Source organism: Augochlora pura, chromosome 2, assembly GCF_028453695.1.
Source record: "Augochlora pura isolate Apur16 chromosome 2, APUR_v2.2.1, whole genome shotgun sequence".
In the NCBI taxonomy this organism is placed as follows: domain Eukaryota; kingdom Metazoa; phylum Arthropoda; class Insecta; order Hymenoptera; family Halictidae; genus Augochlora; species Augochlora pura.
The window spans coordinates 21,728,157-21,756,066 of record NC_135773.1 but is presented as its reverse complement, the minus strand read 5'-3'; the positions used below and the strand labels follow the sequence as shown (position 1 = coordinate 21,756,066).

The 27,910-nt window shown below is 40.2% G+C and overlaps 1 protein-coding gene across 1 annotated transcript; it reads left to right on the top strand.

Annotated features, from left to right (window-relative positions):
- Window positions 1-2,037: 2,037 nt before the first annotated feature.
- Window positions 2,038-11,525, top strand: LOC144478338 (uncharacterized). Its single transcript, XM_078196139.1, has 4 exons — window positions 2,038-2,172; window positions 3,462-3,805; window positions 9,760-9,870; window positions 10,947-11,525. The coding sequence occupies exons 1-4, from the start codon at window positions 2,038-2,040 to the stop codon at window positions 11,194-11,196; spliced, it is 840 nt and encodes a 279-aa protein (XP_078052265.1). The 3' UTR covers window positions 11,197-11,525.
- Window positions 11,526-27,910: the final 16,385 nt, after the last annotated feature.

The window sequence follows — 27,910 nt, the reverse complement described above, 5'->3', positions numbered from 1 at the left end:
TAAAGAACAGAATTATATGACTTTTATTGCGCGAGGAGTTTAGACCTTTCTTCCGGGATAATAACGGGGGAATGTTAGACTTTCAGCTGATCGAATTGTATAATATAGTGGGATTGGTATTCCAGATTCTGTGACTGATACAATTTTCGTGCACACAGATTGCAGAGGAATAGAGGAATAGAAGTTTTATATGTAAATTGAGACTACTTTCTGAATTTTATATATTTTAGGTTAAGGTAATGGTGAGTTTGTCATAGTAATCTATTATTAGTAATAGAGAATTGGAGAAAATATTATTAGTATAATAGAGAATTTATAATATAAAACTGTTCTTTTTCTATACATTTTTCATTCAAAGGTATAGAATGTATTATTAAAATATTTATAATAATGACACTTGTTGCCAGTTATCATTACTTTTTAGCATTGAAATATTATAATTCGATTTAATATTGAAATCAATTTGATTGAAATTCGAATGGATAAATAGATTTAGGGAAACTGAGTGTATCGGAGCATTAATTTCGAGTGATTATGATTATTAGAGAGAACAATCCTATTATGCTTGGATTATACTTGTGACAGAGAATATTTATTTCATAGACAGTCAACCAATCACTAGAGGCGGACCAAAAATGCCTACATTGAAATTGCTAGTCGAAAAAGTGCACAACAGTTTATATAAATATAAAAGTTTATACAACCACCTATCACGATTTTCTTTCCACCGCGTCACTCACCGCAACTTTCTACCTTTTCGCCATCGGATGCTAAGCCGACAGTTCACGCTCTCTCACAGCTCAGAGTTAATCTCGGCCAGCGAAGACTTAAAGATCGTGGTCCCAAGAAATCGCGATGCTCGAAACGCGCTCGACTCGGAACCGCGGAGCAAAGATCATCGTCTCCGGCAATCATCCCCGTCTGTATCTCTCGAAACTCTTCGAACTCTCGTCGAACAATTCGACCGCGGATTACGGCGCGATGCGCCCGCGGAAAGTCGACTAATACCTTCAGAGCCTCCCTACATCGTGGTATCGTCGCGCGTGTCCGAGCTCTGACGAAACAAATAATACAATCTCGCGCGTCGTCGTTTCAACGACGCCGCCGTCTCTGTCGGAGAGGAAATTGCTCGTTTTCTACGGTCGTGGCGCAACTTCGAGCTCGGATTAATGAGATGTCCGCTCGAAGAAAGGCTACTCTCTTTGGCTCTCTCTCTCTCTCTCTCTTTCTCTCTCTCTGGTCAGAAGCCGGCGTTGGGAAACACCGGTCTCTGCCCGCCGAAACGAGTCCGGTTCATTTGATTCACGTTTAAACGACGACGGGAGGAATAACTTCGCCAACGACTTGGTAATTGCTCGATTATTCGTCCTCCGCGGTAATTAGAATGTCGCGGATCGGAGGGACAGACCGCCGCCGCGCCCGCAGAGATTTACCCCCGCGGACTCTGCCGAGCCACGGCCGCCGGGCCGAACAAAGCATTTCCGTTATTTATGTAACAGGAAAGTTTGAGAAACGCGGACGCGGATCTCCGCTTGATTTGACGACCATCCCCTCCCCTCTCCGTCTTTCTAACTCCTCATCTCGTTTCAACTCTTCTCTTTTCCTCTGTCCTTTCATCTTCCTTCGTCCTTCCATCTTCCTCTATCCGTCTATCTTCCACTATCCTTCTATCTTCCTCCCTCTCTTCATCTCTCACCCTTCCTCTCTCTTTCTGTCTCTCTTGTCTCTTGGCTTGTTTGCCGGAGCGACTTCTTTTTCTAGCTTTTGAATGTTAATAAAGTTCCGCAGGGACGAGGATAGGATAGGGGATGGGGGACGGGGGGAGTTGGGTTGGGTTGGGCTGGGGCCGGGGCTGGGCTGAGAGATGGGCTGAGATGGGATGGGCTGGGCTGGGGCTGGGCTGCGCGCGGCACGAGAGCGATCCAGGTCACCTCCTTCGAGAAGCCTTTTGAATTTTTCTCGAAGGGGGGAGGGAGACGATGTGGGTAACTTTTCACCTTTCTCTCTTTTTTTTTCCCCCAGAACACAGAGAGAACCATGAATCGGTACGCAGGTTGCTGCCTCCTCGTTTTAATATCGTGCATCCTCGCGACCGAGCCGCGACCACCCGATGGCGGATCGCTGTCGCGTAGACGGCGCTACGTCGTCTTTCCGGAGGGCTCGACTTTCTCCGTAAGTAGACCGTAACTCGACCGCGAATCGGACGGGAAAACGGGAACGCCTGTCCGTCTAGTTCATCTGTTTTTCTGTCCGTCTGTCGTCTGTCTATCTGCCCGTCTGTCTGTCGGTCCTTCTGTCTTGTCTGTCTCTGTTTGTCCGCCGGTTTTTTTACCGAACCCGACGAGCAGGATCGAGCCGTATCGCTTTATCGGATCTTTAATATTTCACGCGCGTAACGCGATTCAATATGAAACGTTGAATCGGACATGAATTGTTACGATCTAACATTCATGAGCTTCCGTTGCGCGCCCGGTACTTCGCGCGACGGTACAAATTGTAAATTATTACCGTCGATGCGTGCCACCGTGATTCACCGTGCATACACACACGCGCAAACCAGTGGGGAGGGGGGAGGGGAGAGGGATTCTGTTGAACGACTGCGCCGATCTCCGATATAGATATAAGTCGATACGCGCGGTGACTCCGCGTCGAGGAATGATTCGCGGGCCGTGAATTATTCGAACGCGAATCGCGGCGCGGCGAACCCGGGGATCGAAGTAACGCTGTAAATAATTGAAAATCTGTCATTGAAAATTGTGATATATTTTGTGGGCGCTACTGTTCGAATGTATATATATCATGTGTCGTTTTAATTGTATGCTGTTTACATAGATATGTACTAACCGGAATGATTTTTCAATGGCCTGGAGAAACTTTTACTTCAATGCTTGATATTGTTAATCCCGTGCTCTACGATTCTAACTTTAGCCCCTTGCATGATAATTTGCAAATTATTTGGAGCAACGATAGAACAATTTTTAGCGGTGCCTTAAAGTCACCACTCCACTGCAAAGGGTTAATAATTTCGTGCAATCTTACGCGGCGATAAAAATATCTATATAATATCTATTAAATAATTTACATTACAATATTTGTATCTATAATATCTATATAGTATCTATTAAATAATTTATACTATAATATTTACATCTATAATATCTATATAGTATCTATTAAATAATTTATACTATAATATTTACATCTATAATATCTATATAGTATCTATTAAATAATTTATATTATAATATTTATATCTATAATATCTATATAATAGATCCAATCTTATATAATAGATCAATATCTAAACGATAGCTATGTACCAGCGCAAACGAATACGCCTTAGGCAAAAACTGGTAAACTAAAAAAGAACAATGGCGTTCAGAGATCGGCGGAATTCATAGAAATCGTTGGCTTTATAGAAAGCCTACTTATTGTACAGTATGGACGATTGTTATTCGCAGATCGCGTTGTGCATGACCATGCATACTTTGACCCCGGACGATATTTTCACGGAGGGAGTGAACTGGGGTATCTCGTACGATTTGCCAAACGAGAGTAAGCCGATACTTGAGCCCTTTTTGCAGCTCAGGAAGGATCAAATGAAACCTGCTAATAAGTACGGGAACTACGGGAGCTACGGTAACAACCAGCCCGACAAAAACGCTGTCTCCTATCCGGGATGGAGCAGCTACGACAAGCATCACTTCAAGCCCGGCAAAAGGAAATATTACAAACCTGATTATTATTATCTGCAGAGAAGGCATCGCAGGGACCTTTACAGCAAATTGGAAACCATCATGAATGCGTGAGTATCGTTATTATTGCAAACAGTGGTAATAGAATACAGTAAGAACGATAATTTAGAGTTCAAACAATATTTAACCCTTTGCGAGAGGCGGCTCTCGGCGTTTTGTTTAGCAGGACTAGTATATGTGAATATAATTAAAGAATTAAGAGTATAAATAAAAGGTCTAGGCTAGTAAGTATAAATTATAATTGTATATAATTGCATATAAATTATAATTGTATAAAAATGCATATAAATTATAATTGTATATAATTGCATATAAATTATAATTGTATGTGATTGCATATAAATTATAATTCTATATAATTGCACATAAATTATATTTGTATATTACATAAATATATATATTAAAATAATTTGTATACAAGACACTCGACACATTTGATAAAATCGCCACATCCTGCTAGTCGAAAAAGTCGTCGTCCGCAAAGGGTTAACCCTTAGTATTAGGGTTCACCCCAAGTGAATCCTTTTTCACCAAACACGACAAAATGATATATCGTCGTTCGGCACTAAAGAAGTTAAATAGCTAAATAAATAAATATTGTTAATAAAATCGAAAAGTAAGACAGTCGTTTAAGGGATGACGCGAGCAGGGTTTCGTTCCTCGTCGGACACGTTCGGGTGGGGGTTCCATTTACGTTCGACGCGCGACGGGCCGAGTCCATTAACCCGTATTTCAAAATCGTAGTCGACGAATAAATTCTGGCGAAGTGCAGCCAGAACGAGGGGCGTGCCGTGTAATAAAATGTAACGCGCGGCTTTAGTAGTCGCGATCATGATCGAACGATCACGGCCGAGACCACATTTATGGGAGAAGAGCCGTCGAACCGTCCTCTCAGTTCTTCCGTGTCATTCGCGATGATGTATTTCGGCCGCTTTCTGGTAAAATGTCATTGTTATTAAATCGCGGATGGCATCGAAGTCGACGGCGATCTTCTAAGAGGGCATCGAACACCCGCGAATAAGGGTTGAAAATCTAGGGTCACTCTTAGGTTACTGTAGCAACCATAATTTCTCCGTGAATGCCTCGAAAACTCTACTGCTGTAATATATATAAGAAAATAATATAATAAAATATATAAATGGTATAATAATGCGATTTAAAAGCATATCGAACTCTGGCGAATAAGGGTTGAAAATTGATTGGCTCTGGACCCACGACAGACTGCGTTTACTTAGGGTTGTAGACGAATTAGAACGTTTGAAAATTATTCAGCTTGAGCGAAGAAGATTTGGAGGCTATATTTATTATTATATTATTTACGTATTTTATTTTATATATATCATATATATCATATAATATATTTTATAACGATTTACGGCAAGGGGTTAAATACTCGCGATCAGTATACGTTTCATAGTAAACACTCCATCCGCGCACGGATTGTTTTGTCCTAGAAGATAACCACGCGCCATTCGCATGCATCCAATTTTATTTCGGACAATGGGAACCGCCCGACAAAAATAATCAAGCCCCTCGACGGTGGTGGGATATAAATCTGGTTATGGGCAAAGCGTGCTCGCGTGAAGGCGCCAGGAGGGGGATAGAAACCATTTCCCCATGGTTGCTGCCCCCAGAAACAGATAAATGGTCTGCCAGGCTCGTTCAGAAACAACCCCATCCCTCCCCCACCCCCACGTAGATCGCTGCTACGGTAACGTTCCGCGCTAGTTGAGGCGCCACCTTTTGATTCATGCCGCCCTTAAGCAGCTCCAACACCACCGTGAACCAACACTACCAACACCACCAACATAACCTTGGCATAACCAAACCTCGGCGAACCACCGTAACGCTATAACACCACCGTCTACGTCTAGAATCAATTTTTGGTTAGTGGTATGGTAGCCACGCCATTTGTTCGCGGGGCCTACGCTTGTTTATTTATTCGAAGAAACCATAACCCCAACGGACACGCCGGGGTCTTGATGAGAATCAACGTTTCTATGGGGGTTTTTATATTTCACGCTGGTTGTGGCTAACGAACCGGACACGTGTTGCATCACGCCTCGAAATCAGGATGTCTGGGATTTTATACTGATCAATTAACTAGGTGATTCGTTAAAGTGCCCTAAAACTGCCATAAAACTACCCTAAATTTGCCCCAAAACTGCCCTGAATCTACCTTGAAAAATCTACTGCCCCAAAACTGCCTCAAAACAACAGTATAAATATTTTAATTATAGTAATTAAAAAAAAACAATTTGTCACTTTTTTACATATATTGTGAACTTGTTAAAAGTGTAATTGAATTTTGTGTACTTGCTTCATGCATAAATAAACGTTCGCAGGTATATGTCCGTCACTCTCCATTACGACTTTTTTAACTATAAAATTTACTTAGTATATGAGTAGAATAAAAATATAAATTGTACTTAGTTGACGCGTTTATTACAGTTTTTTAAGAGTACACAAAATTATGATGACTTTGAAAGAAAGAAAGAAACAATTACGTAGCATTTAAATATTTTCTTTGCTGATTTCTCTAAAATCTTTCTATCGATTTTGCTTACAGAATTATTGTAAAATCACAATAAATATCATAATAATAGGTATCGAATAGCAGTAGAATATCACCTTTTGCGCCCTTTTATTTCGTGTTGAAAACAAAAGCGTCCCTTCCACGCTATTTCTCCCTTATTCCATCAATTAACTTCCAAAATAATTCGAAGCAAGTTAAGTCAATAATTCGAAGAACTTTGGAATTTGAGCGTCGACAGTGACGGATGAATAAACTTGTCACGGCACACGGACGTCCGAGAACTGATGTTTGTGCGGCTGTTTAACTGTCCTTGATCAGCCTCGAACAACACGAATCCGCAGGGAGGCTTCGCGGACAAAGTTTGGTCGCTTTGAATCGATAGAGCCCCCCCGCGCGCGCGACGCGATCAACGGAGACCGTGATACGCAAGATAAAGCGATTCGGAGAGGATACCGACATGGGAGCCGAGCTTAGTGTAGCGTTACCTAATTCCATTCAGTTTCTTCGAATCCACTACCGCGAACCTATATCCACCCTTTCGAACAGCTCCTCTGAATTAATGGCATACATTTAGCCGGATTGGAGATCGTAGGACTCGACCTTATTGCGGAAGATCGTGCGTTCCGCTGTACTAACCAAACCTTACCATCCCTTCTCAGATAAATATTATGTGTTTCAATAAACGTTGACGGTAATGTCGCGCGATATTTCAACGTTGTTGGCGAAGCGTATTTGTGTAGAGTAGCGTCGGACCCTTGCGATGTCAAGCGCCGAAAATCAACCCTTAAGAGTCTTAGAAAATAGAAGTTATTTTATTAAGGAAACTGAGGCTAGAGGGTTGCAATTTATTAGAGCGAGTGGTATTGGAACTCTTTTGGCGTTCATAACATTGTAGATTGTTCGAATATTTTACAAAAATAGTGTCATTTATTTACAATGTTTAGTGTCGAAAATCAACCCCAAAGATTCGTACAAAATCAAATTAATTTCATTAATAAAACTGAGTCTACAGAGTGACAATTTATCATAGTAAGTGGTAATCTAACCCTTTGACATTTTCATCCTCGTAAAATGCTAATATTATTCGAATATTATTAATATATATATTACAAAAATAGCGTCAATCCCCCTTGCATCGTCAAACGTCGAAAATCAACCCCAAAGATTCCTACAAAATCAAAATAATTTCACTAATGTAACATAATTAACATATTATACGTTACAAAAATAAATTTGGAAAACTAATAAAAAAATTCGAACAAATCGAACTACCGCGAATTTTCTCTGCCATTTAATTCACCTTTTAAAACTTTGAGAATTAATGTAATTCATCATAGAATATATAGAAATAGTCTGAAAACAGTATAAAAATAACCTAAAAATAGTATAAAAATAATATAAGGATGATAATCTTAACCAAGCCATCATTAATATACGTTAATGTAATTATTTAGAAATTCATGTAATCCTCCATTAATCCATCAAGTTTGCAATGTTTCAACGTAATTCGAGAACGTATAATATTTATCGAAACAATAACTTATATTAATTGACAGTCCTGGCAAGGGTTGAGATGTGTGGTATCCAATACCCCTTGTATCTTGCACATCCTAACAATATTCGGTACACCGAATAATATTAGCAACAGTGTACACGTTATCGGGTTATCACTAGTTATCTCCTTTACGAGTCAGACTCGAGAGGAAGCAAGGGATTAACTTGTCAATAGGTCATCCCGTGAGCGCGTCGTCACATCAATTACGGGCGAGGTTAATTCATTTCCATCGCAAAGATGGAAACGTAATGACCTTAATATCAATTGATTCGTACAGCATCGTTGCAAAGTGATCAGCGGATAAAGCGCTACTTTGCTGTTTTACCCCGCTGATAAATTGCTCCTATTCGCTTCTCTTCGGATAAACAAACGACAGGACGCTTTTAAGCTCTCCTCGATGCTATTGTTCGAACACTATTTTTACCAATCTTTTGTATAACAAGTATTTTTATTTGTTGCGTACGTACCCTTTTCCATGAACTGAATTTTATAATAATTGTGGGGAAAATTCAAATGTTCAATTATTTTCGAATCTTCGAGTACACATCGAATCCTCAATTATATATCGAATCTTCAATTATCGAATCTCCGATTAACTTCGAATCTTCAATTATCTTTGAATCTCCAATTATGCATCGAATAATCAATTATTTTTGAATCTCCAATTATGCATCGAATAATCAATTATCTTTGAATCTCCAATTATGCATCGAATAATCAATTATACATCGAATTTTCAATTATACGTCGAATCTCCGATTCACTTCGAATCTTCAATTATCTTTGAATCTCCAATTATGCATCGAATTTTCAATTATGCATCGAATCGCCGATTCACTTCGAATCTTCAATTATCTTTGAATCTCGAATTATGCGTCGAATCTTCAATTATCTTCGAATCAATACGTACCTTCAAATTTTCCACAATTCCAGCTATCTAGATAATTCATCGAACATATCCAAACAGTTTCGCATAAGAATTTCCCTTTGACCCATCTCGGAGCACCGTCACCAGAATTTCTGATTCCTCGCTCGGGCACCTAATAAATTAATGACAATAACTTGTGTGTCACGGGGGATCGTTTGGCCCGTGTGTGCTCGTTGGTACACGGTGAGCGCAGCGATACGGAAGAGGTTTCACGTGGAATAACCAAAGAGGGGCGTATTAATGTATCCTTTTGCCGTCGAACAGGCCGCGTCTCGTTAGATGTGAAAGGGGGCAACATGGTGTATTCTTATCTGGCCCGACCTTTCTTCCAGGAAGATTAAAGTCTTCTTTGAGGGGAACCGTTTCAAAAATTCGTTTCGCCTCTCCAATAATTTCACCCTTGATTTGAGTGGCCGCGCAGAAGCCTCCGCCGGCTGCGATCGATTCTTTTAAAGTCTTGCAACGTCGAACACGGGCCGTAACGTGGCGCGCGTCACGGGATCGACGTTCCTCTTAGGCCGGGAACCACGCCGTCCTCTAAATCAACGCAACGCTCGTCGGCTCAACTTGTTTTTACAGTTTATAACTAGGAGTATTTTTCACTGACCTGCCCGGTTAAAAATAAGGAAGATTTGCTGTTTTCTTTCATTAAAAACGTAGATGATTTTTGTTGTTTTCTGTGATCGAAAACGTGGATGATTTTTCTTGTTTTCTGTGATCGAAAACGTGGATGATTTTTCTTGTTTTCTGTGATCGAAAACGTGGACGATTTTTCTTATTCCCTCTGATTATAAACGTGGAATATCTGTCACGCCCAAATATCCAATCGTAACTAAAAGAACTCGACAAGCATTATTACATCTTATGAAGTGCTTCCACGACCAAACGGCAATTGAACAAAAGTCCTTCTTCCGCTTAATAGCGTCCCCTAATATCCAATTTTCCACGAGATCCGCCGCCACCCTAATTTCATGCGTTCTTTCAGGATGAACTTCGACGGCAGGGCGTGCGTGCTTCGAGCTCTCTGCGAGGCATCCCAGCGTCTCGTGCCGAAAGGGAACACCCTGGTCGAGGAGATGATACGGATATCGTTCTCGTAAGAATTCTGAACCAGCAAAAAATCATTCCAGCCGCGGCGAAGGGTCCCCTCTCTTTCTCTCTCTCTCTCTCTCTCTGTCTCTCTCTCTCACTGTCCTCGTCGCCGTCTATCCGGTGAAATTTTAGGGGCGGCTCTCGGTCGGGAATCAATACAATTTGAGCATAATCTCGTTTCGATGGGAAAAGTAGCGGAGATAGCAGAGGAATAGCAAAAGTTTAACCCCTTGCGCTGTAATAAGGAGACGGACCCTTGATAAAGATTTCGTGGTGATCCGATTAATATGATTTGATCTGATTAGATCGAATAAATATGAATATTAATTTAATTCTTCTAAATCGAAGTGAAATGAAATAAAAATTATTTCGTTATATTAACGATAGTATTGACCTCTTCAGGGATGAATTTTTATAGTAGCAGGGGATGATCCATTTAATTGTTCCATTTTTATTTATCATCTATTTTATTTCATTCGATCAAGTTTTCTTGGTTTCATTATTGCTGATAGAATCAATTAAAATCAAATTAAAACATATTATTGTGTTACATACGTCTAAACATTAGAACGAAGTTAATCTAACTTTGTTTTTCCGTCTTTTATTATTGTTATCTTATTACTGTGCACTGAAAGAAAATTAATTACGACCGGCATGACTTGTGTATAAATTGAATACGACCGCAAAGGGTTAACATCGCTTTAGTTGTCACTACTGTGCTTGTGAAAATATTGTCCAACATAGAGCACGAAAACAATGTAATACCAAAGGCTACGAAAGCGTCTAAAGTTCGCAGTATTCCGAATATATTCAAAACGCGACGGTGCAAGGCACCAGGACGAAAAGTGTGCGATTTTTTGAAGCCGTCGCAACGGGTAAGCGCCCCTAAGCGGCCCGGGAGTAAAAAGAAACTAGCCCCGTAGTCCTTGCCCGAGAGCCGCCGCTGCAACGCCGGACCGTTCCCTATTCTGTTCCGGTGGCCCCGTTTGGCCGCGGTGCCCGCCCCGGAATGTATCCTCGGCGGGCCAGAGCGACACGCGAAACGTTTCAGCGCTCTTTCCCCCCCATTGGCCCTAACAGGTTCCCTTTGAAGCGGCTGTTCACGTCGGAGCCGGAGGAGCACCATACGTACGGATCGGCTCATAAAGCGGGCCACGAGGGCCAAGATTGCGCCGGCATGTTCGCCGGATGCAGTTTCTCCCTCATCGACATGGCCCTCGGGAAATACGACGCGGCACGGACACGGGAGCCACGATTTCCGCCCGGATACGCCACGGCCACCGGCGCGGTCCGCTCTTCCGGGGAGTGGACGAGGTACAACATGAAATAAGACGACGCATCTGACTGGAAGGACGAGTTAGGACGACGCGTATCCCGGGAAATCCTGCTGCCTCGGCGAATGTTTCGGGGGAGTCGCTCAGTCGATCTTCGACGGAACTTCGTCGTCGATGACCTCCGACCGGAACGTCGCGCTGTATTTATTCGCGGTGTATTTTCCCTTGGAAGCTGGCAGAAGCCTAACTTGGGCCTGGTGCGGACTGATGAAAGCGAAGGACTTGGTTGACGTTGGGTGACACACATCAAATTTTGTGGTTCATGCGTTCGTTGAATCCATGCGGAACGATATTTAACCCTTTGCACTCCGCGCCATCATGGATGTTACCTGCCAGCGCTTATGAACATTTATAGCATTATATAGTATACGTTACTACGTTTATTTATATATACAAGTGTTTATTTATGTATAGACTATAACAGATCAAACTTAAAAGAAGTAAATCTACAAAGATGGCTGAAGTCATCAAACGAAGCATCTAATCAGTAAAAACATCCCCCTATTATACTATATTCACAGCTTTCCAAAATGAGAGCTGTATATTTTTATATATTATACAATACCTGTAAAACACAGAGAAAACTTTAATATATAAGTATCTTTCTACAATGAAGTAACATTGTTAATAACAAGAGTAATAGTAACAGTAACAATAAGAGTACCTTATATAATTTTAATCATATTCAGTAATAGTGACATAACGTTTAATTATAATTATTCACGTAACCTTTACATAATATTTAATTCTAATTATTAACGTAACTTTTACATAATATTTAATTATAATTATTATACATAACTTTGACACAATATTTAATTATAATTATTAACATAACTTTGACACAATATTTAATTATGTCATTATTATATAACATTATGTCACATATTCTCTTGTACATAATAAACCTTTACATCTTTCGCGAAACATCTCTCGGACAAATATTTTCCACCCCTTCGCCACAGCGACGTCCATTCTACGGACTGCCCTGCCGACAAAGGGTTAATTGGACTCGCATATATCGCCTTCCACGTATTACCGCGGTTGTTAAACGGTAAACGTAAATAACTGTCGAAAGTCCCTCGAGCTGAAAAGCAGACGCCGCTGCCGGGAACGCGTTGCAATTTTTGCACGAAGACGCGAACAAATTTTCCAACGCGAGCGGTTACCCGAGCAACCGATTATTGACAAACGGGTTAAATAAACATCGATCGCGTAGAGAGCACTGCCGCGTCCCGTTGTCGCCGATGTGCTCAACGGGTTAATAGAGCGGGGGCGCGCAACGATAAACGTTCGAAATCCGTGTGAGATATTTTTCAAGGGTCATCGTTCTTTTTTCTTTTTTTTTTGGTTTTTTACCTTTCTGATCTCTCGGCGCGCGCAGGTTTTTTCGAACGCGTCCGAGGGTCCGCGATTCGCGGCTGGATATCGCGCGTTGTCACCGGCGACGATAAGGAATGAAAAATCATTTTGTCTGCCGTCCCTCGGAAAGCGAGGCGTCGGTCGGGCCGCGAGAACGTCGAGCCTGTTTTTCGCGAATGTTGTACGCGGAACATTGTACATTCTGCAAAAATAATATACAGAATTTTTCTTTCCAATATACCACGGTGCGTGGTTTTAATTAACCCTTTACAGTCGGAGTCATTTTATTCAACTAAAAATCTAAAATATTCGTTCAGATTTACGGTATTTCCATTTTATATAACTTGGAGCATTTTATAGATTATTAAATTGAATTGTATGACTTGTGTTAGAGGTAACAGCTCTTAATAATTTTTAAAATATATGTAAATTTGATAAAAATTATAAAATAAAAGAAAATATAAAAACCCTACGAACTTGTTCACCAACCCAATATAATAATATACATTTTATATCTATAATGCATGCATTTTATATGTATAGTACCATATATTTTATATCTATAATGTATACAGTTTATATGTATAATGTATGTGGTACAGTGTACAGCGAGTGGACAAGCCACGATGCGTCGGCGTAGAAATTGATTTTGGATTTATTCGGTGACGTCACCGTGCCGAGAGTCCCCCGAGTACGAATGATACTTCTGCCGCGTGACGGATGATACACGCTGGACAGACACCGGCCACCGGGAAGAGAGGAGAACCCGATACGTCTACGTGGGTACGTACTGTCGTCCGGCTTCCGTTTCCAGACGACGCACACGCAACCCTATTATTTCCACGAAAACGAGGGACTCGAGTACGGCCGATTGAAAAAGTCGCCGACGCGAAAACATAGGCGTCAGAATAAAATAAAAAACGAAACAATGAAAGATGAAGAGATGAAATTACCGGTGATACCGCTGTAGGGTTTTCATCGAGTATGTGCGACCTAAGCTTGGCAAGACTTTGTATTAAGACGAGTATGCGCGGCAAGAACAGCTGGTTGATTTAACCCTTTTGGGAATTGTAGAAATTTTGGATTATAGAAATTGTAGAAGTTATCGTAGTAACTATAGAAAATATTATAGGAATCATTATAGTAACTATAGAAATTATAGAGATTATTATAGTAATTATAGAGATTATAGAAATTATTATAGTAACTGTAGAAATTATAGAAATTATTATAGTAACTATAGAAATTATAAAAATTACTGTAGAAATTATAGAAACTATTATAGTAATTATAAAAATTATAGAAATTATTATAGTAACTATAGAAATTATGGAAACTATTATAGTAATTATAGGAGCTATAGAAATTACTCTAGAAATTATGAAAATTATTATAATAATTATAGAAATTATAGAAATTATTATAGTGACTATAGAAATTATAAAAATTACTCTAGAAATTGCAGAAATTATTATAGTAATTATAGAAACAATGGAAATTATAGAAATGATAGGAATTATAAAAGTGACCATACTAATTACAGAAAGTAGCTTTCACATAACATAATTCAATAAACGTCTTAATCCAGTGGTACTAAAATTTTCGAAAAATCCACCCAAATAATCTTTTCATGGTACGAAAGAAAACCTAAATTAAGTAGAAGGTTAAAGAAGTTATCCTCGGCAAGCAACCCCGAACTTAGTAAAGCCGGTAAGCACGTGAACGAGGGAGTAGGGTAACCATTGTACACGATGCGACGGTACGGAATTTATGCATTGCGCTCGTGTAGTTTGGTAAGTTGTGCGCGACTCATGGTTGACCAACGACGTAGAATAAGGACCACGGTGGGTGTAACACGGTCTGGAGTAGTAGCGTCATACGTGATCGGACGCATCGCGCCAGACCTTTGCGGGGCGAGGGCGCGTCTATAAACGGCAAGCGAAGCGGAATGAAACCCGGTGTACAGTTGGACATGTTACACTGGCATTGCCGCCGTAATAAATGCAGCGGCAGACCCGGCCCTTCGGCATTTAGACCGTGAAGCACAGTTTGCGGTGCCGCGAACAATTCGCCGGGCGGAATAAGACCCCGCGAGGTCGAACGCGCCGGAATTTGCAAAGCGATGAAGCCTAATAAGAAAGTCTTGTCCGACAGTCTGTCACGTCGTCTGGCATTCGCGCATTCTGCATCGATTACGAGATTGCTTGTTAGATGCATCCACATGCAATTCCGTTGGCACTGATTGGACGATTTGTAAACTTCCGGGGAATATTTATAAACATTTTATAAGCTATTTGTGAATTTATACTTTCAGTAGATAACACGAACGAAAATAATGCTTGAAATAATTTTATTTACAATTGAATTTTGATTTTAAACGCTAATCAAAATGGCATCAATTTTTGGACGATGCAACAATTACTTGGTTACAGCGCCAGGCTTAAACGTGTTAACACATGTTACATGCTTTTTTATCTCTATAATAAGAAATAAGAGCTCGACTCTCAGGTAATTTGTGCGAGCTACAAAATAAATTAATTTTTACAAACGTGCTGGCTTATTATCAACCAGGTAATAATCTTAATAAACTTCATGTTTTTATAAACAAAATCGAAACAATAGCGCTACCTAAATTCTGTACCAAACTGTAAAAAAGTAAGAAGTATTATCAAAGACATTTAAAAAGATCTTTTATACTACTTAAAATCATCCTACTACACAGCACTAATTATATTTTTATACAAAATGAAGGATAACGTAATAACAGCCAGTTTCTCGTCGCAAACCCCCCGGATTACATTAATACTCTCGAAACAATTCTCCGGGTTATGCGGAAAACAGAAACCGAAACAACAAATTGCAACTTCGGCATTAATTGAATTGGCTCTCGAGCGTACCCTTTGCCTGCTATCCGCATATTTAGGAGACCGCGATCAAAGTAGCCGAAATATGGAAATGTAGCCGGTGCTATCGTTTAGTCCCAGAGAGCATTAATCTGATAGTGTAATAGTAACGGATGGACTCGGTGCGGATAGTAGAGGGACCACCGTTTTCCTCGCGCACCGTTTTGTTGGCCATCCTTTCGCCCGCCACTCTTATATTGTACACTTATATTTCTTCCACCGCACCTTTTCTCCGTCTTCTGCTAAATACAGCGTGACGACTACCTTCTACAATCGCCAACAGATGGCAATTGACAGAAATATTACTATTGGAATGTATTACTATTTGTAATATTATAATATTAACATCTGTAATATTAAAATATATATTGTGGCGATGGAAGAAGCCTCCTGACCTTGGTTTGACAGCGGAGAAAAAGAAAGGGAGCTCTTTCGTCTCAGGCCCGCTACAGGATTCGTCATTAAGGCTTTCCAGCCTTAGATAAGGGCAAAACGACGGTTTCGATGTACATATACGAACAGGGACGGTCTTAGTTAGCTTCCGAGAATGGAATCCATCTGTTGTCAAATGGCATAACGTCGCGATTAACGAAAAGTCCCGCGGCACGAGGCGTTTAGGTGTGTTATCCTGTTTCCCGGGCGAATAAAATTCAGCAAGAGCGAAGAAATATCGATTCCGACGACGGTGACACCGCCCCAGTTCGCGGGCCAAGCCGGGCGTGGTGTAGGCCGCTTATAACAACCCTCTTTTCCACGACACTACCGATTCCGTACGGTTAACCACAATTCCCTCGGGTGAAAGAAGCAAGAGCTACTCTTCTCTGCCCCCTCACCTTTTCCCGCCCGCCGCCGCCGCGCTTTTCAGCGAGACCGGTGTATCAGCGGGGAGAAGGAGGAGGCCGGGGTGGTTTCTCTCTTCATGCAAGAAGATGCTTTTCAATGCGTATTCCCGGAGTTATGGAATTACCGGTTGCTACCCCCGGCACACACAGGGTGCACACGCGGATTCGCCCAGGATCCCGCGGATCCATAATTTAGACGGCTACAGACGTCTCTCTCTCTCTCTCTCTCTCTCTCTCTCTTTAGCTCTCTCTCTCCGCTTAGACATGCCCGATCCGATTTTCCCCAAGTTTCGATCCCCCTCTGTCTCTTCGCTAAGATCAACCGTTCCTTTCCCTGCGGCTAATTGGCAATCCCCCTTCGCAACGGCGCGCCGTGATTACCCGCGGTACTGTGGCGAGGTTAGCACGGGCAATATTGAGTCAAGCACCGGTTACATATTCCATTCGATGTCAGTTATAAAGTAGAGTATAATGGGGTAATGGAGTTGGGTACTGTGGGGTGACCGATTGCTATGACTGCGGCTCGTTGTCGGACATAATTGACTATAGATTTGTCAGGTAAGACGTGTTACGCTTTTTTTTTACTATTTTAGGTGGTTTCTTCTTGAGTATTAACATTTAATATGTTTGAAACTGATTTGCTAGCCTAACTTGGCTACTCCAGAATATTTGAGATTGACATTAATATTTAGAAGAATATTTAGAACATTAATTGACATTAATAGTTAGAATAATATTTAGAACATTAATTGACATTAATAGTTAGAATATTTATGACATAGATTATTTAAGATTGACTCTCCACGCCTTGTCCATGTACGTGTACGTCTAATTTTCTTAAAATTATAATTATCACAAAAAGTAATAATAACTAATAAAATTCGAATGAATATTCTAAAATAATTATTCGGACAACTATTCGGTACAGAATCCCTCAACAATACTAACTAAATTAGAAATCGAACGAAATTAGATGGATGATAAATAAGAAAGGAACAATTAAACAAATTTTTCGCTACTATAAAAATTCATCCTTGAAGAGGTTAAAGGTCTCGTTATTAAGCTTCCTCGTTGGAATGTTACGCATTCGAATGATTAACGCGATGAAAAATATTCCAGACGCTTACTTCGAGATAGTAGTATCATCGTCCCCTGTCTATCAGTTATCTGCGGACCTTTACCCGACCCATTACTCACCAGCGGACCCCAGATAACCAGATATTGCGAGATTTTCCATTTCTCGACTTCATAGCCTACAATTTACTTCTACCAAACTTGTGCGAATTGTCTTCGAAGAAATATCTAAAAATCCTACAACTGTATTATTGCATTATTATTATTGCATATTAGTTGACTCTATAGACTTTATAGTTTTGAATAATTTATTTAAGTATCGTAGATCACAACTATATTAGTTCATTTAGTAATTTTCTAATTTTTATATGTTTCCCAATTATTTAAATGTACGTATTCTATGTAGACTGTGCATTTTTATGCAAAATAATAATTGTCTAATTTAATTGTGAGAGATACAAGTCTGATAACAATGACTTTCTTTTTGCAGCAATTTTAAATATTATATTACATTATATTATATAATATTATATTATACTAAATTATATTAATTTATGTTATAAATAGTAAAAAGATATTCTCCAATTTTTCTCTCGTATTCCTCTAACCATCTATCTATCTATCTGTATAACCATCTGTCTATCTATCTATCTATCTCTCTCTTGTCAATTCAGCCTTTCATACTCGGAAAAACAGCCCTAAACCACGAAATCTGATGTCAGTACCGTTTTCTTCTAATGGATAACCCCCGGCCACAAGTTTGCATTGAGCTCGAGACCCGTCGAGAGGCGTCGCCGCCTTGGGTAAGCGAAACTGACGGTTGATCGAGAGCCAGAATCAACTTACGCAATGACAAGCTCTCGGGGGACTAACTCCTCCCGTCCCGGAAGAACTAGGCTGGATCAACGGATCATATTGCGGATCCGTGGTAAGCCGCGTCGCTATTCTGCTGACGGAAACACCTCGAAATTGAAATGTTCCGCTGATGAAACCCCCGCGCGCGCGTAAACACCTCGGGCAGAGGTCTTCTCGTTGCGGCCCGTCATTCTCCCGCGCACCGGGTACACGGTCGAACATGTTTCACCCTTTCGGTACGCGTGCCGGATATATACGGCATCCGTGCGTCGATTGGTATAAATAACAGAATTTTATGTCTATTAATATTAAAGCTAGAAGCAACCCCTTTTTGTTTTCAAAGAAAACAGTGTTTTTAAAAAAACATTCAGCAGAATTTTTAATTAACGTTTGCAACAAATCTTTATGTAAAGGAGGACCGACCTACGTGCGAATTTTCGGCGGGGTGTCTCGTAAATCGAGACTGTCATGGCGGACAGAGTGCTCGTACCGAGCAGTTCACCCTTGAGGTTATGTCAAGGTAATGTTCTTCAAGAAATTGATTCTTGTGCCTTATAACGACAGTTTTACTAATTAACAATTTTTTAAATCCAAACTTTGTTAGTATAAAAATTATTTTGGAACATGATCGAATAATTTCTAGCGGTGCCCTATACTGGCCACTCCAGCGCAAAGGGTTAATGATCGGCGCATCCTGTCGAACTTCTGAAACGTTTAACCGAATGCATGAACGAGTGAAAAAAAAGAGCGAAGGGGTTGCGTGCGCGATAGGAAACGAAGTTGCACCGGTAAATAACCAGAGACCTACCCTCCCCCCTGGAATGACGGAACTTGCGTTCGATGGAGCTGTTTTAATATAAAAAAAAATTGTTCCGTTCGTCTTTCTTGCAACCGATGGCGAAACTTTCCAGCGGTTTTTCATCGGGCACCGGCTGAAACGAGCGCCGTTAAAAAAGTTGCGAGCATAACTGTTTGCCTCGGCGAAAGTTCGAGATGGAAAGTTCACCCACATAAAAGTGGTTACTGCGTCAGGCTTAGCGGCCGGGGGTGGGGGTGGTCTCGTCCGACCATCGAGGCTCTTCGTCACGAGACCACTTACAGTTTTGTACACACTCGAATCGAACTCCGTATCGTCTAGCTACGATGTCGATACACTGCTCTCTCTCTCTCTCTCTGTAACACTCCTTGCAACGCCGCACGGTTCGCGGGTGGTCGCGAGTTGTTTTACACTGCAGCGAAATATAAATACTGAAGGATATCCATAATCGGAGGTTGTTTTAGATTTCTGTGAAACTTTGGAGGAACGCGGGGATGACTCTGTATAAGTCACAGAAAATTCCATGAAGATTACATGAAAATTCCATTAAGATTCCATGACAATTACAATTCCATGAAAATTCTATGAAAATTCCGTGAAACTTCCATGACAATTATAATTCCATGAAAATTCTATGACAATTACAATTCCATGAAACTTCGATGACAATTACAATTCCATGAAAATTCTATGAAAATTCCCTGAAAATTCTATGAAAATTCCCTGAAACTTCCATGACCATTACAATTCCATGAAAATTCCATGACAATTACAATTCCATGAAACTTCCATGACAATTACAATTACGCGAAAATTCCATGACAATTACAATTCCATAGAGATTCCATGAAAATTCCATAACAATTACAATTCCATAAAGATTCCATGAAAATTCCATAACAATTACAATTATGTGAAAAACCCACGATAATTCCATAAAAAATCCATGTAAATTCCATGAAAATTCCATGAAAACTCCATGTAAATTCCATGTAAATTCCAGGAAAATTCCAATTACGTTTGCGTTTTGTTTTTGCAACCCCCATTAAATGGTATACGTACGTACACTTAGGCATCGACGATGGAGAAAAGTATGGTTTAGGGCAAATATGGAAAGAAGTGATTTAAGCAGAGAATTTTCGTTTCCACGAGTTAAACACTATTTCAATGGCAGTGGGTGCTACTTTGCAGAGCGAAAACTGCGCAAGATTGGCGCGGCATTATCCCCTTGAACGTAATTCCTTTGCGGAACCACCGAAACGTTGAGTTCTCTTTCCGTAATGGTACTGAAAATGTTAACTTGGAACTTGCCTTCAGTCGGTCTGCGGCAAACATTATGATATTGTTCACAATTCCAAAAGGCGATTTTCCAAGTTTCGTAACGGATTTAAGAGGCACGGTTTAGTGTGCTTTTAATATTGTTAATAATCACCTTAGTGTGTTTTTAATATTGTTAATAATCACTTTAGTATGTTCTTAATATTATTAATAATCACTTTAGTGTGCTTTTAATATTGTTAATAATCACTTTAATATGTTCTTAATATTGTTAATAAACTCTTCAATGTGGTTTTAACATTGTTAATAATCACTGTGACTGTTACACCTCGATGAAAAGTCGTAAGTGATTAAACCTTGGCCACAGTTTCGGTCAGATATTATTAACAGGAAATAGAAATAAACAATCTAACATGAAATGGGAAAATTACAGTTTTAAGAAATAATAAGAAAATTGAAGTTGAGTTTTACGTAAGAAAACTTTGCCTCCAAAGGGAGTTATCGAACGGTGTAAGAGCCCTCGAATAATCTCTAAGGTCAGTTTCCACCATCTTAATCGGCAAAGCCCTTTAAACTGCGAGAGGATCAATGAAACCTGCAAAAGGGTTTTGATTTGAACTATGGTAAACACGGATATACTTTTATTCCATACTTTTGTTAATCGACAAATAGTTGTCAGTCATATTTAAAAAAAAATAAATTATAATTACAAACTTCTATATTGTAGAAAGTAAAATTATATTACTAAATATGATAAATATCATTGTAAAATTTAGAGAACAAGAAACAATTTCTAGCATTCCGAACCTCGGTGCCAAGTACACAGTAATACGCTCCGTATCGAAAGGGTTGATAAACGTGTCCTAACAATCGATCGGAATATTTTGATCAGCCGCGAGACCCCCGATTCCCTGATTAAATGGGATTTCGGAACGGTGCCGTTGAAAACAATTCGGGCTCCCGTGTTGTAACCCTGTTCTGTTTGCATTCTGTCCGGTACACGCGGCGCGATTCGCGCGGCGTTATACCCGCGTTTCAATGCACCAAACGATTCCTCTGTTCCGGTATGATGGTCACGTTGTCTCTTGCGCGTAACCAGACCGATCGAATATTCGCAAGTGCGACCGGCAATATGCATGCGTTACCGAATCTGTATAACGATCCCCGTATTTCGGATAAATGATTACCGGCCGCGGCGACACAACATGGACGATGCTGCTCGTCATCGACGACGGCGAGGAAACGAGTTCGCTCGAACAAGAGATTCAGCAATGTTTGTAATATATTCTTTGCTGACGAATTATTAGCTTGGAAACCATGAAACGGGCATTTTTGGTTAGTCTTTGTTCAGCAGCGACGCCCGTTTCATAGTTTCCAACCTAATATTTTGGAATAACACGACTTCTCCCAATTTATTAGATTGGAAACTATGAAACGGGCGCTTCTGTCTATTCTATCTTTAGCTGCGACGCCCGTTTCATAGTTTCCAACCTAATATTTTGGAATAACTCAATTTTTACCCAATTTATTAGATTGGAAACTATGAAACGGGCGCTTCTGTCTATTCTATCTTTAGCTGCGACGCCCGTTTCATAGTTTCCAACCTAATATACTATACTTTCAACGCGAAAATTCGATTTACCAAGGTGAAACTTTTTACAAAGTTCATTGCAACAATTGTCTACATCGTAGATTATGCTGTCTACTTAACCCTTTCAGTACAAGCCCTCTATCCGCCGTGACACTCCTATTGTACGAGGTGCTGCATCGAAAGTTCGCACATGGTCAATTCTTCTTTATACGAAGATATTTTTAAATAAAGAACTGTGCTTAATAAAACAAAGTTTTTTTTTAGGAGAAAGTATTGCTTGTTGTGTTAATTATGCGATGATGAGACAGTTGTCAACTGTGAATAAATTAATTTTCATAGGTGAGTTTTTCTTGGTCGGAGAATATACGAGTCATAGAAAAACCTCTAAGGGTGGGTTTGCAATATACAAAATTGCAAGGGCAAGGGCCGAAATATACTTGGTCTAAAGTGAAAATGAAGTTCATTACAATTGAATCATCTTTGTTAACTTTCAATAATTATTTGCAAAGTGTTATTCAATAAACAGTAACGAATACGATTTACAAAAGAATTATGACATATTGAATAAAAGACCATATTCTCTCTCTCTCTCTCTCTCTCTCTCTCTCTCTCTCTCTCTGTCTTTCTCTCCCTGGGTAATTGTAAGTAATACACACTGATACAGTGTGTCCACAAAGACCTTAATTTGCCATCGTCAAACACGTGAAACGCGGTAATGGCGTAACGGTGACCCGAAACGGGGTCGTCCAAACAGCGTTGTTACAATATTAAACGCGACCCGAAAAACAGCAAATTTTCAATAATTTCCGGGAAAATCCAATCCCCTCCCCCGTAAGGATTAAAGCCATCCCCTAACAACCGGCGAAAAATTATTGAAATCCGCGTCGGTTTGTTACTGCCGAGTCAACAAGCGCAAACAAACAGATGTCGAACGTCGCACCCAGGGCCAACATTAGTGGAGGGCGCGCGCGCGCTCGGGGACTGTTTGATTATCAGCTTGCGCGTCGAACAATGGGGCATCGGGGATGGGAAGTTGAATTGCTTCTGACTGCTCCGCAAAGTGGCGCGCCGATAATCGATACCATCGCCCGGGATTTAAAAGGATTCGCGCGAAAGTATTTATGTCTGATCGGCTGAGACTCCGGGATTCGAAACAAAAGGGTCCGGCCCGTTGAAGTTCGGAGCGCCCCCTCGTTGGTAGCGAGTACGTCCGTGTGTCCGAGGGTGTCGTTCGCCGGTAGGGGGGTGGAGACGGCTGCTCGCGACGGCACCGGTCCACTAGCGGAAGCGATACGCGTCCCGCAGAATTAAGTTAATCGAAAAGAAACAATTCGCCGGGAAAGTACTGCGGCAACGGGAGCGTCCCGAATCGATACGGAAGGTACGCGACGGGATACGGCGGCCCGTTGCGGAGCCGGCGAGAGGAGCGGCCATGTCCGAAAAGGCGAATTCAACGCTAGTTAAAAGCGGATTCGAGGCTTTGCCGTCCGCTCGAACCGTGAATGAATAATCAAACCAGCCCCGGATGATAACGCGCCAACCCTTTTGTCCCCGCTCGAGACAGATTATTAAACCTTTAAGCGGCCGAGAGGGGTGGGGAGGGGAGGGGAGGGTGATGGATACGGGGCGCAACATTCGGCCGCCATGCCGGGATTGTTTGCGGAGAACGGCGAGGAAAGCCGTCGAGTACCGAATAAATTGTTTATCGGATAAGCGACTCTTTTTTTTTTCTCCGCCTCCCCGACGGCTTGCCAGGGAATTCGTTTGAAAGGCGTGCTTTATGCCGTTGATTCTCCTTTGAGCTCGGCCAAGATAGCCGCGCGGCCAACTGGCCCCCCCGTGGGTTTCGATTTTCGATCCTCGAACGTCTCGCGACTCGCGCGAATCGCCTCCGCCATTTCCATATTCAACCGTGTCCCGCGCGCGCGCCTTTTAACCACTTAGCTGCGTCGATATATTTCGAAGATAAATTTTGATACACGTTTCATCGACCATACTGTGTATAATCTTTTTGATAATTGTTCTAAAATTATCCTAGAATGTGCGTAATTTACGAATATGTTACCATAAGTATTTTCACATAAATCGTAGAAGAAGTATTTTTATTATAAAACGTAAAATTGCCATTTCCTTACGACGTGTAACAAGTCATAAGGTAACATAGCATACGCAGCTAACAGGTTAACATTTTACCGACCGGTCATTCTCGGCCGTGAACTTTTTCATAGGATCATAATATTAGCATTATTAACATTCATTTATATTATTTTTTTATCTATTTCATTCGCCACGGAAGGTATCCAATATTTTCAAAATTATACGATAATGCCTCGGTAATAAGATGGCAAATTGATGATTGCTATGACTGATTACCAGTCGGTAAAGGGTTAAGTGTGCGAGATATATTTGTAGAAAAATTAGGTTTAGAATTTTTAGGACTATAAAAATAGTCTTATACAGGAATTTAAGTGAAGAAAAAACAATCTCCTGATAAAAAGAACCAGCTCGTAATGTATATTATATATTATATACTCTATAATACTATCACTGTATAATATATGCTATACATGTACAGTATAATATATGTTATACATGTATAGTATAATATATGCTATACATGTACAGTATAATATATGTTATACATGTATAGTATAATATATTTTATACATGTATAGCATATTGTACATAAAACACAATTTTGTTTCTAAATTTGATTGTAATGTAACATTTGAATATTGTATTAAACCTAAACATTTGATTATAATGTATACCAGACTAAACTGTACTAAACTGAAACAAAACCGAACAAAAGCGATCCACAAACAATAAGAACGAACAATAATTAATTGGGGCAAATAAATGGGTGATTCGACGAGAAAAATTCGCAGCTCTCGTTTTACCGTACCCTTTCATCTCGCTGGAATCGAAACTCGCTACGAAAATATCCAACACCGTGACGAAGACGGAATAATAATTCCCTCTGAAGTTCTGCCACCCGTCTACTTTCGTCGTGAGAGAGAGAGAGAGAGAGAGAGAGTAATTCGAAGCGAGTTCTTAACTGAATTCGTCCTGTCCATTTGTCGAAGGCATCCCCGTAATGCGCGCGACGTAATTTCATTCTTAAGTTATCATTAGCCGTATCCGTGTTACACGATCTGTTCACCGTCGCCCGTCTTCCATCCGTGGAATCGCTACGGCAAACAAAAGGATCGTATCCCGTTCCCGCGGTTCCTAAACCCGACGTTCCCGTGGAGATACACGCGCGTGTATTACGTGTACGTTGGCGCACCTTGCGATCCCGTTGTTTGCCAGTCGACCGAAACTCGTCGCTTTATTTAACCCCTTGACGTACCATTCTCTTCGCATTTACCGCGATTAGGTGTTTTTCGATTTGTATGATTTCTTCGAAGGGATAGAACATTAACCCTTTGCACTCGAAGACTGCAACCTCAAGAAGACTCAACTGGATATCTAAAATAATTTTTCTGGCATCTAGTATTTCCATTTTATATAACAAAATTCATTCTATGGATATGAAATCGAGTCTCATATAACAATTACATTTTCAACAGATATTTCAATCTAAGCTTTGGTGATATCTATATAATTTTGCAAGGTGTTACAACGAATGGCGCCGCAGAGTCGCCACTCGAGTGCTAAGAGTTAATGTTTAATTGCGTGCTTGAATTTAGTAGAATGCTTAAATGTTAATAACAAGGGATTAGAATTTTGTTCTAATTTTAAAGAACAGAATACATTAATAATGAATATATAATTTAAATGTAAGGTGCAGACCGTCCCAGAAGATTGCCGTCGATAATTATTAACTCGTAGCATTTATTTAGCCGAGCGGACGCGAGTTTTTGAAACCGGTAATAAAACCTGGGGGAGGATCGGTGAATTTCTACGAAAAAATAACTTGAAAAAGTGGAGTTTCGTTTTTGTTGAACGAAGCTTAGTTTTCCAATAAATCGATATTGGAATGTACTTCCCCGTCCATTCGTGTTTACAAAACGTAGGAGAATCTGAAAATAATACAGCGGCTGCGTTAAAATTCACGTCTGTTTGCTCCGTCACGGAAAAAGCTCAACGCTGAGCGTAGCAAGGCGCAGACGTGACTGGTACGAGTCGCCTTACAAATATTATCGGATCGAAGTTTTTGAAATTTTCCACGATTCTTATAATAATGCGTGCCAGAGCAGAGAAAACTGTTCAAAACATTTCAATGGAAGTAACTTCGTGATTTTAATAATAATTATAAAATACAAAGCGTGAAAACGGTGATATGGCCTATGGGGGTAGATTTGGCGTTCAAAGTTCTAATTACCCCCCATATATTTTTTCTGGTTGTTCCACTGGCGTTGAGGCGTCTCGTACCAACGAGCGCCAAATGTACGCGCAGTAGGTAGCCTTTAAACCCTTTGCACTCGAGTGGTGACTCTGTGGCACCATTACAATCGTTCCATCGTGTTTCAAAATAATTTTCACACTAACGTGGTTTACATTTAAATAAATATTAAATGCGATACTGTTAGTACGAGTTACAAATCAATTTCACGTATATAAAATGCACTTTGTTGTGTAAAATGAAAACATTATAAGCCGAAAACGTCATTTTAGACTTATCGTTAAAACTGTTTCGAGTGCGAGGGGTTGAATTAAAACTTGGAACAAGCATTATTTAAACTAGTGCGCGCCCGGAGTAAATTGCGAAAGTATAGCGCGTGAGTGTGATTGGCCGCTCGATAAGTGCGAATTCCCGGCCCCGAGTCTCTCATTTATCGAGCAGAGCCGGTGTACCGTCTGCACGGAAGAAGACTCGGCAAACACGTAATACAAATTCGCGGGGCAGACTTTCCTGAAACAGAAACCTCGTATTTTCCCTAAGGAGCCACCCCTTTCCATTTGCGCCGCCATTACTGGAACACTCTGTACATACCGGCCGCGTTTGAACCATTCTCTACCACCGCCGCCGCCGCCCCCCACCGCCGGGCAACACCACCAAAAATTAACTACATCGAGCAATCATAAAGTTCTCCTATCCACTGCGTAAGAACAATTTGTCATAAGAGCCTCCGCTACGTTGAAGAGGGGGTGGAATAACGCCGCAAGGCGTTTCACCTGGAACCCTAAACACACACACACGTTTCTCTTACCTCGTAAGCATATCTCGGCCACGATACGCGGCGTAACGGGGGTGGTTGATGGCAGAAGTGCCGAAAATCGATCTTAATTCCGTGAAAAGTTAAAATGAGTTGATGAATTAAAATTAGAAGTTAGCTAATAATTGTAAATAGAAGTTAGTTAATAATTTAAACTAGAAGTTAGCTACTAATTAAAACTAAAAGTTAGCTAATTATTAAAACTAAAAGTTAGCTAATAATTAAAAGTGGAAGTTAGCTAATAATTAAAGCTAGAAGTTAGTTAATAATTAAAACTAGAAATTAGCTAATCATTGAACCTAGAAGTCAGCTAATAATTAAAAGTAGAAGTTAACTAATAAGAAAAACTAGAAATTAGCTAATAATGAAAACTAAAAGTTAGCTAATAATTAAAACTAAAAGTTAGCTAATAATTAAAACTAGAAAGCAAAAGGTATTTGAAATTTTTGCAATCTAAATAATCTATTATAATTTAATTTGAACCAATCCTTATACACTTTTGCAACGATCAATGTTTACTGAACAAAAGGTTTATATTACATATTGAAAACAGCTGAGCTTTAAATATTGTGGGCATTATGGTTGTACATGCAAGAGTCAATAACTTCATTCGATGCACAGACACAAGTAAATTAAATACAAAATAATAGAAATATTATTATACAATTTTAAGCTACTATTTCAACATTTCGAATCCATATAAATAATTAAGGAAATAAATATGATGGTTGCGTAATTCAAACATCTTGTAAGTAATGAATTATAAGAATCGAATTGCATGCATTAACGAATTACAATTTTGAGTCTGCAATTATTGTAGAAGTTA

Excerpts from the sequence above, each read along its gene's own strand:
- LOC144478338 (XM_078196139.1), top strand. The coding sequence starts at position 2,038 with ATGAATCGGTACGCAGGTTGCTGCCTCCTCGTTTTAATATCGTGCATC. Across the intron at positions 2,173-3,461 it reads CGGAGGGCTCGACTTTCTCC|ATCGCGTTGTGCATGACCAT; the intron begins GTAAGTAGACCG and ends TGTTATTCGCAG. Across the intron at positions 3,806-9,759 it reads TTGGAAACCATCATGAATGC|GATGAACTTCGACGGCAGGG; the intron begins GTGAGTATCGTT and ends GCGTTCTTTCAG.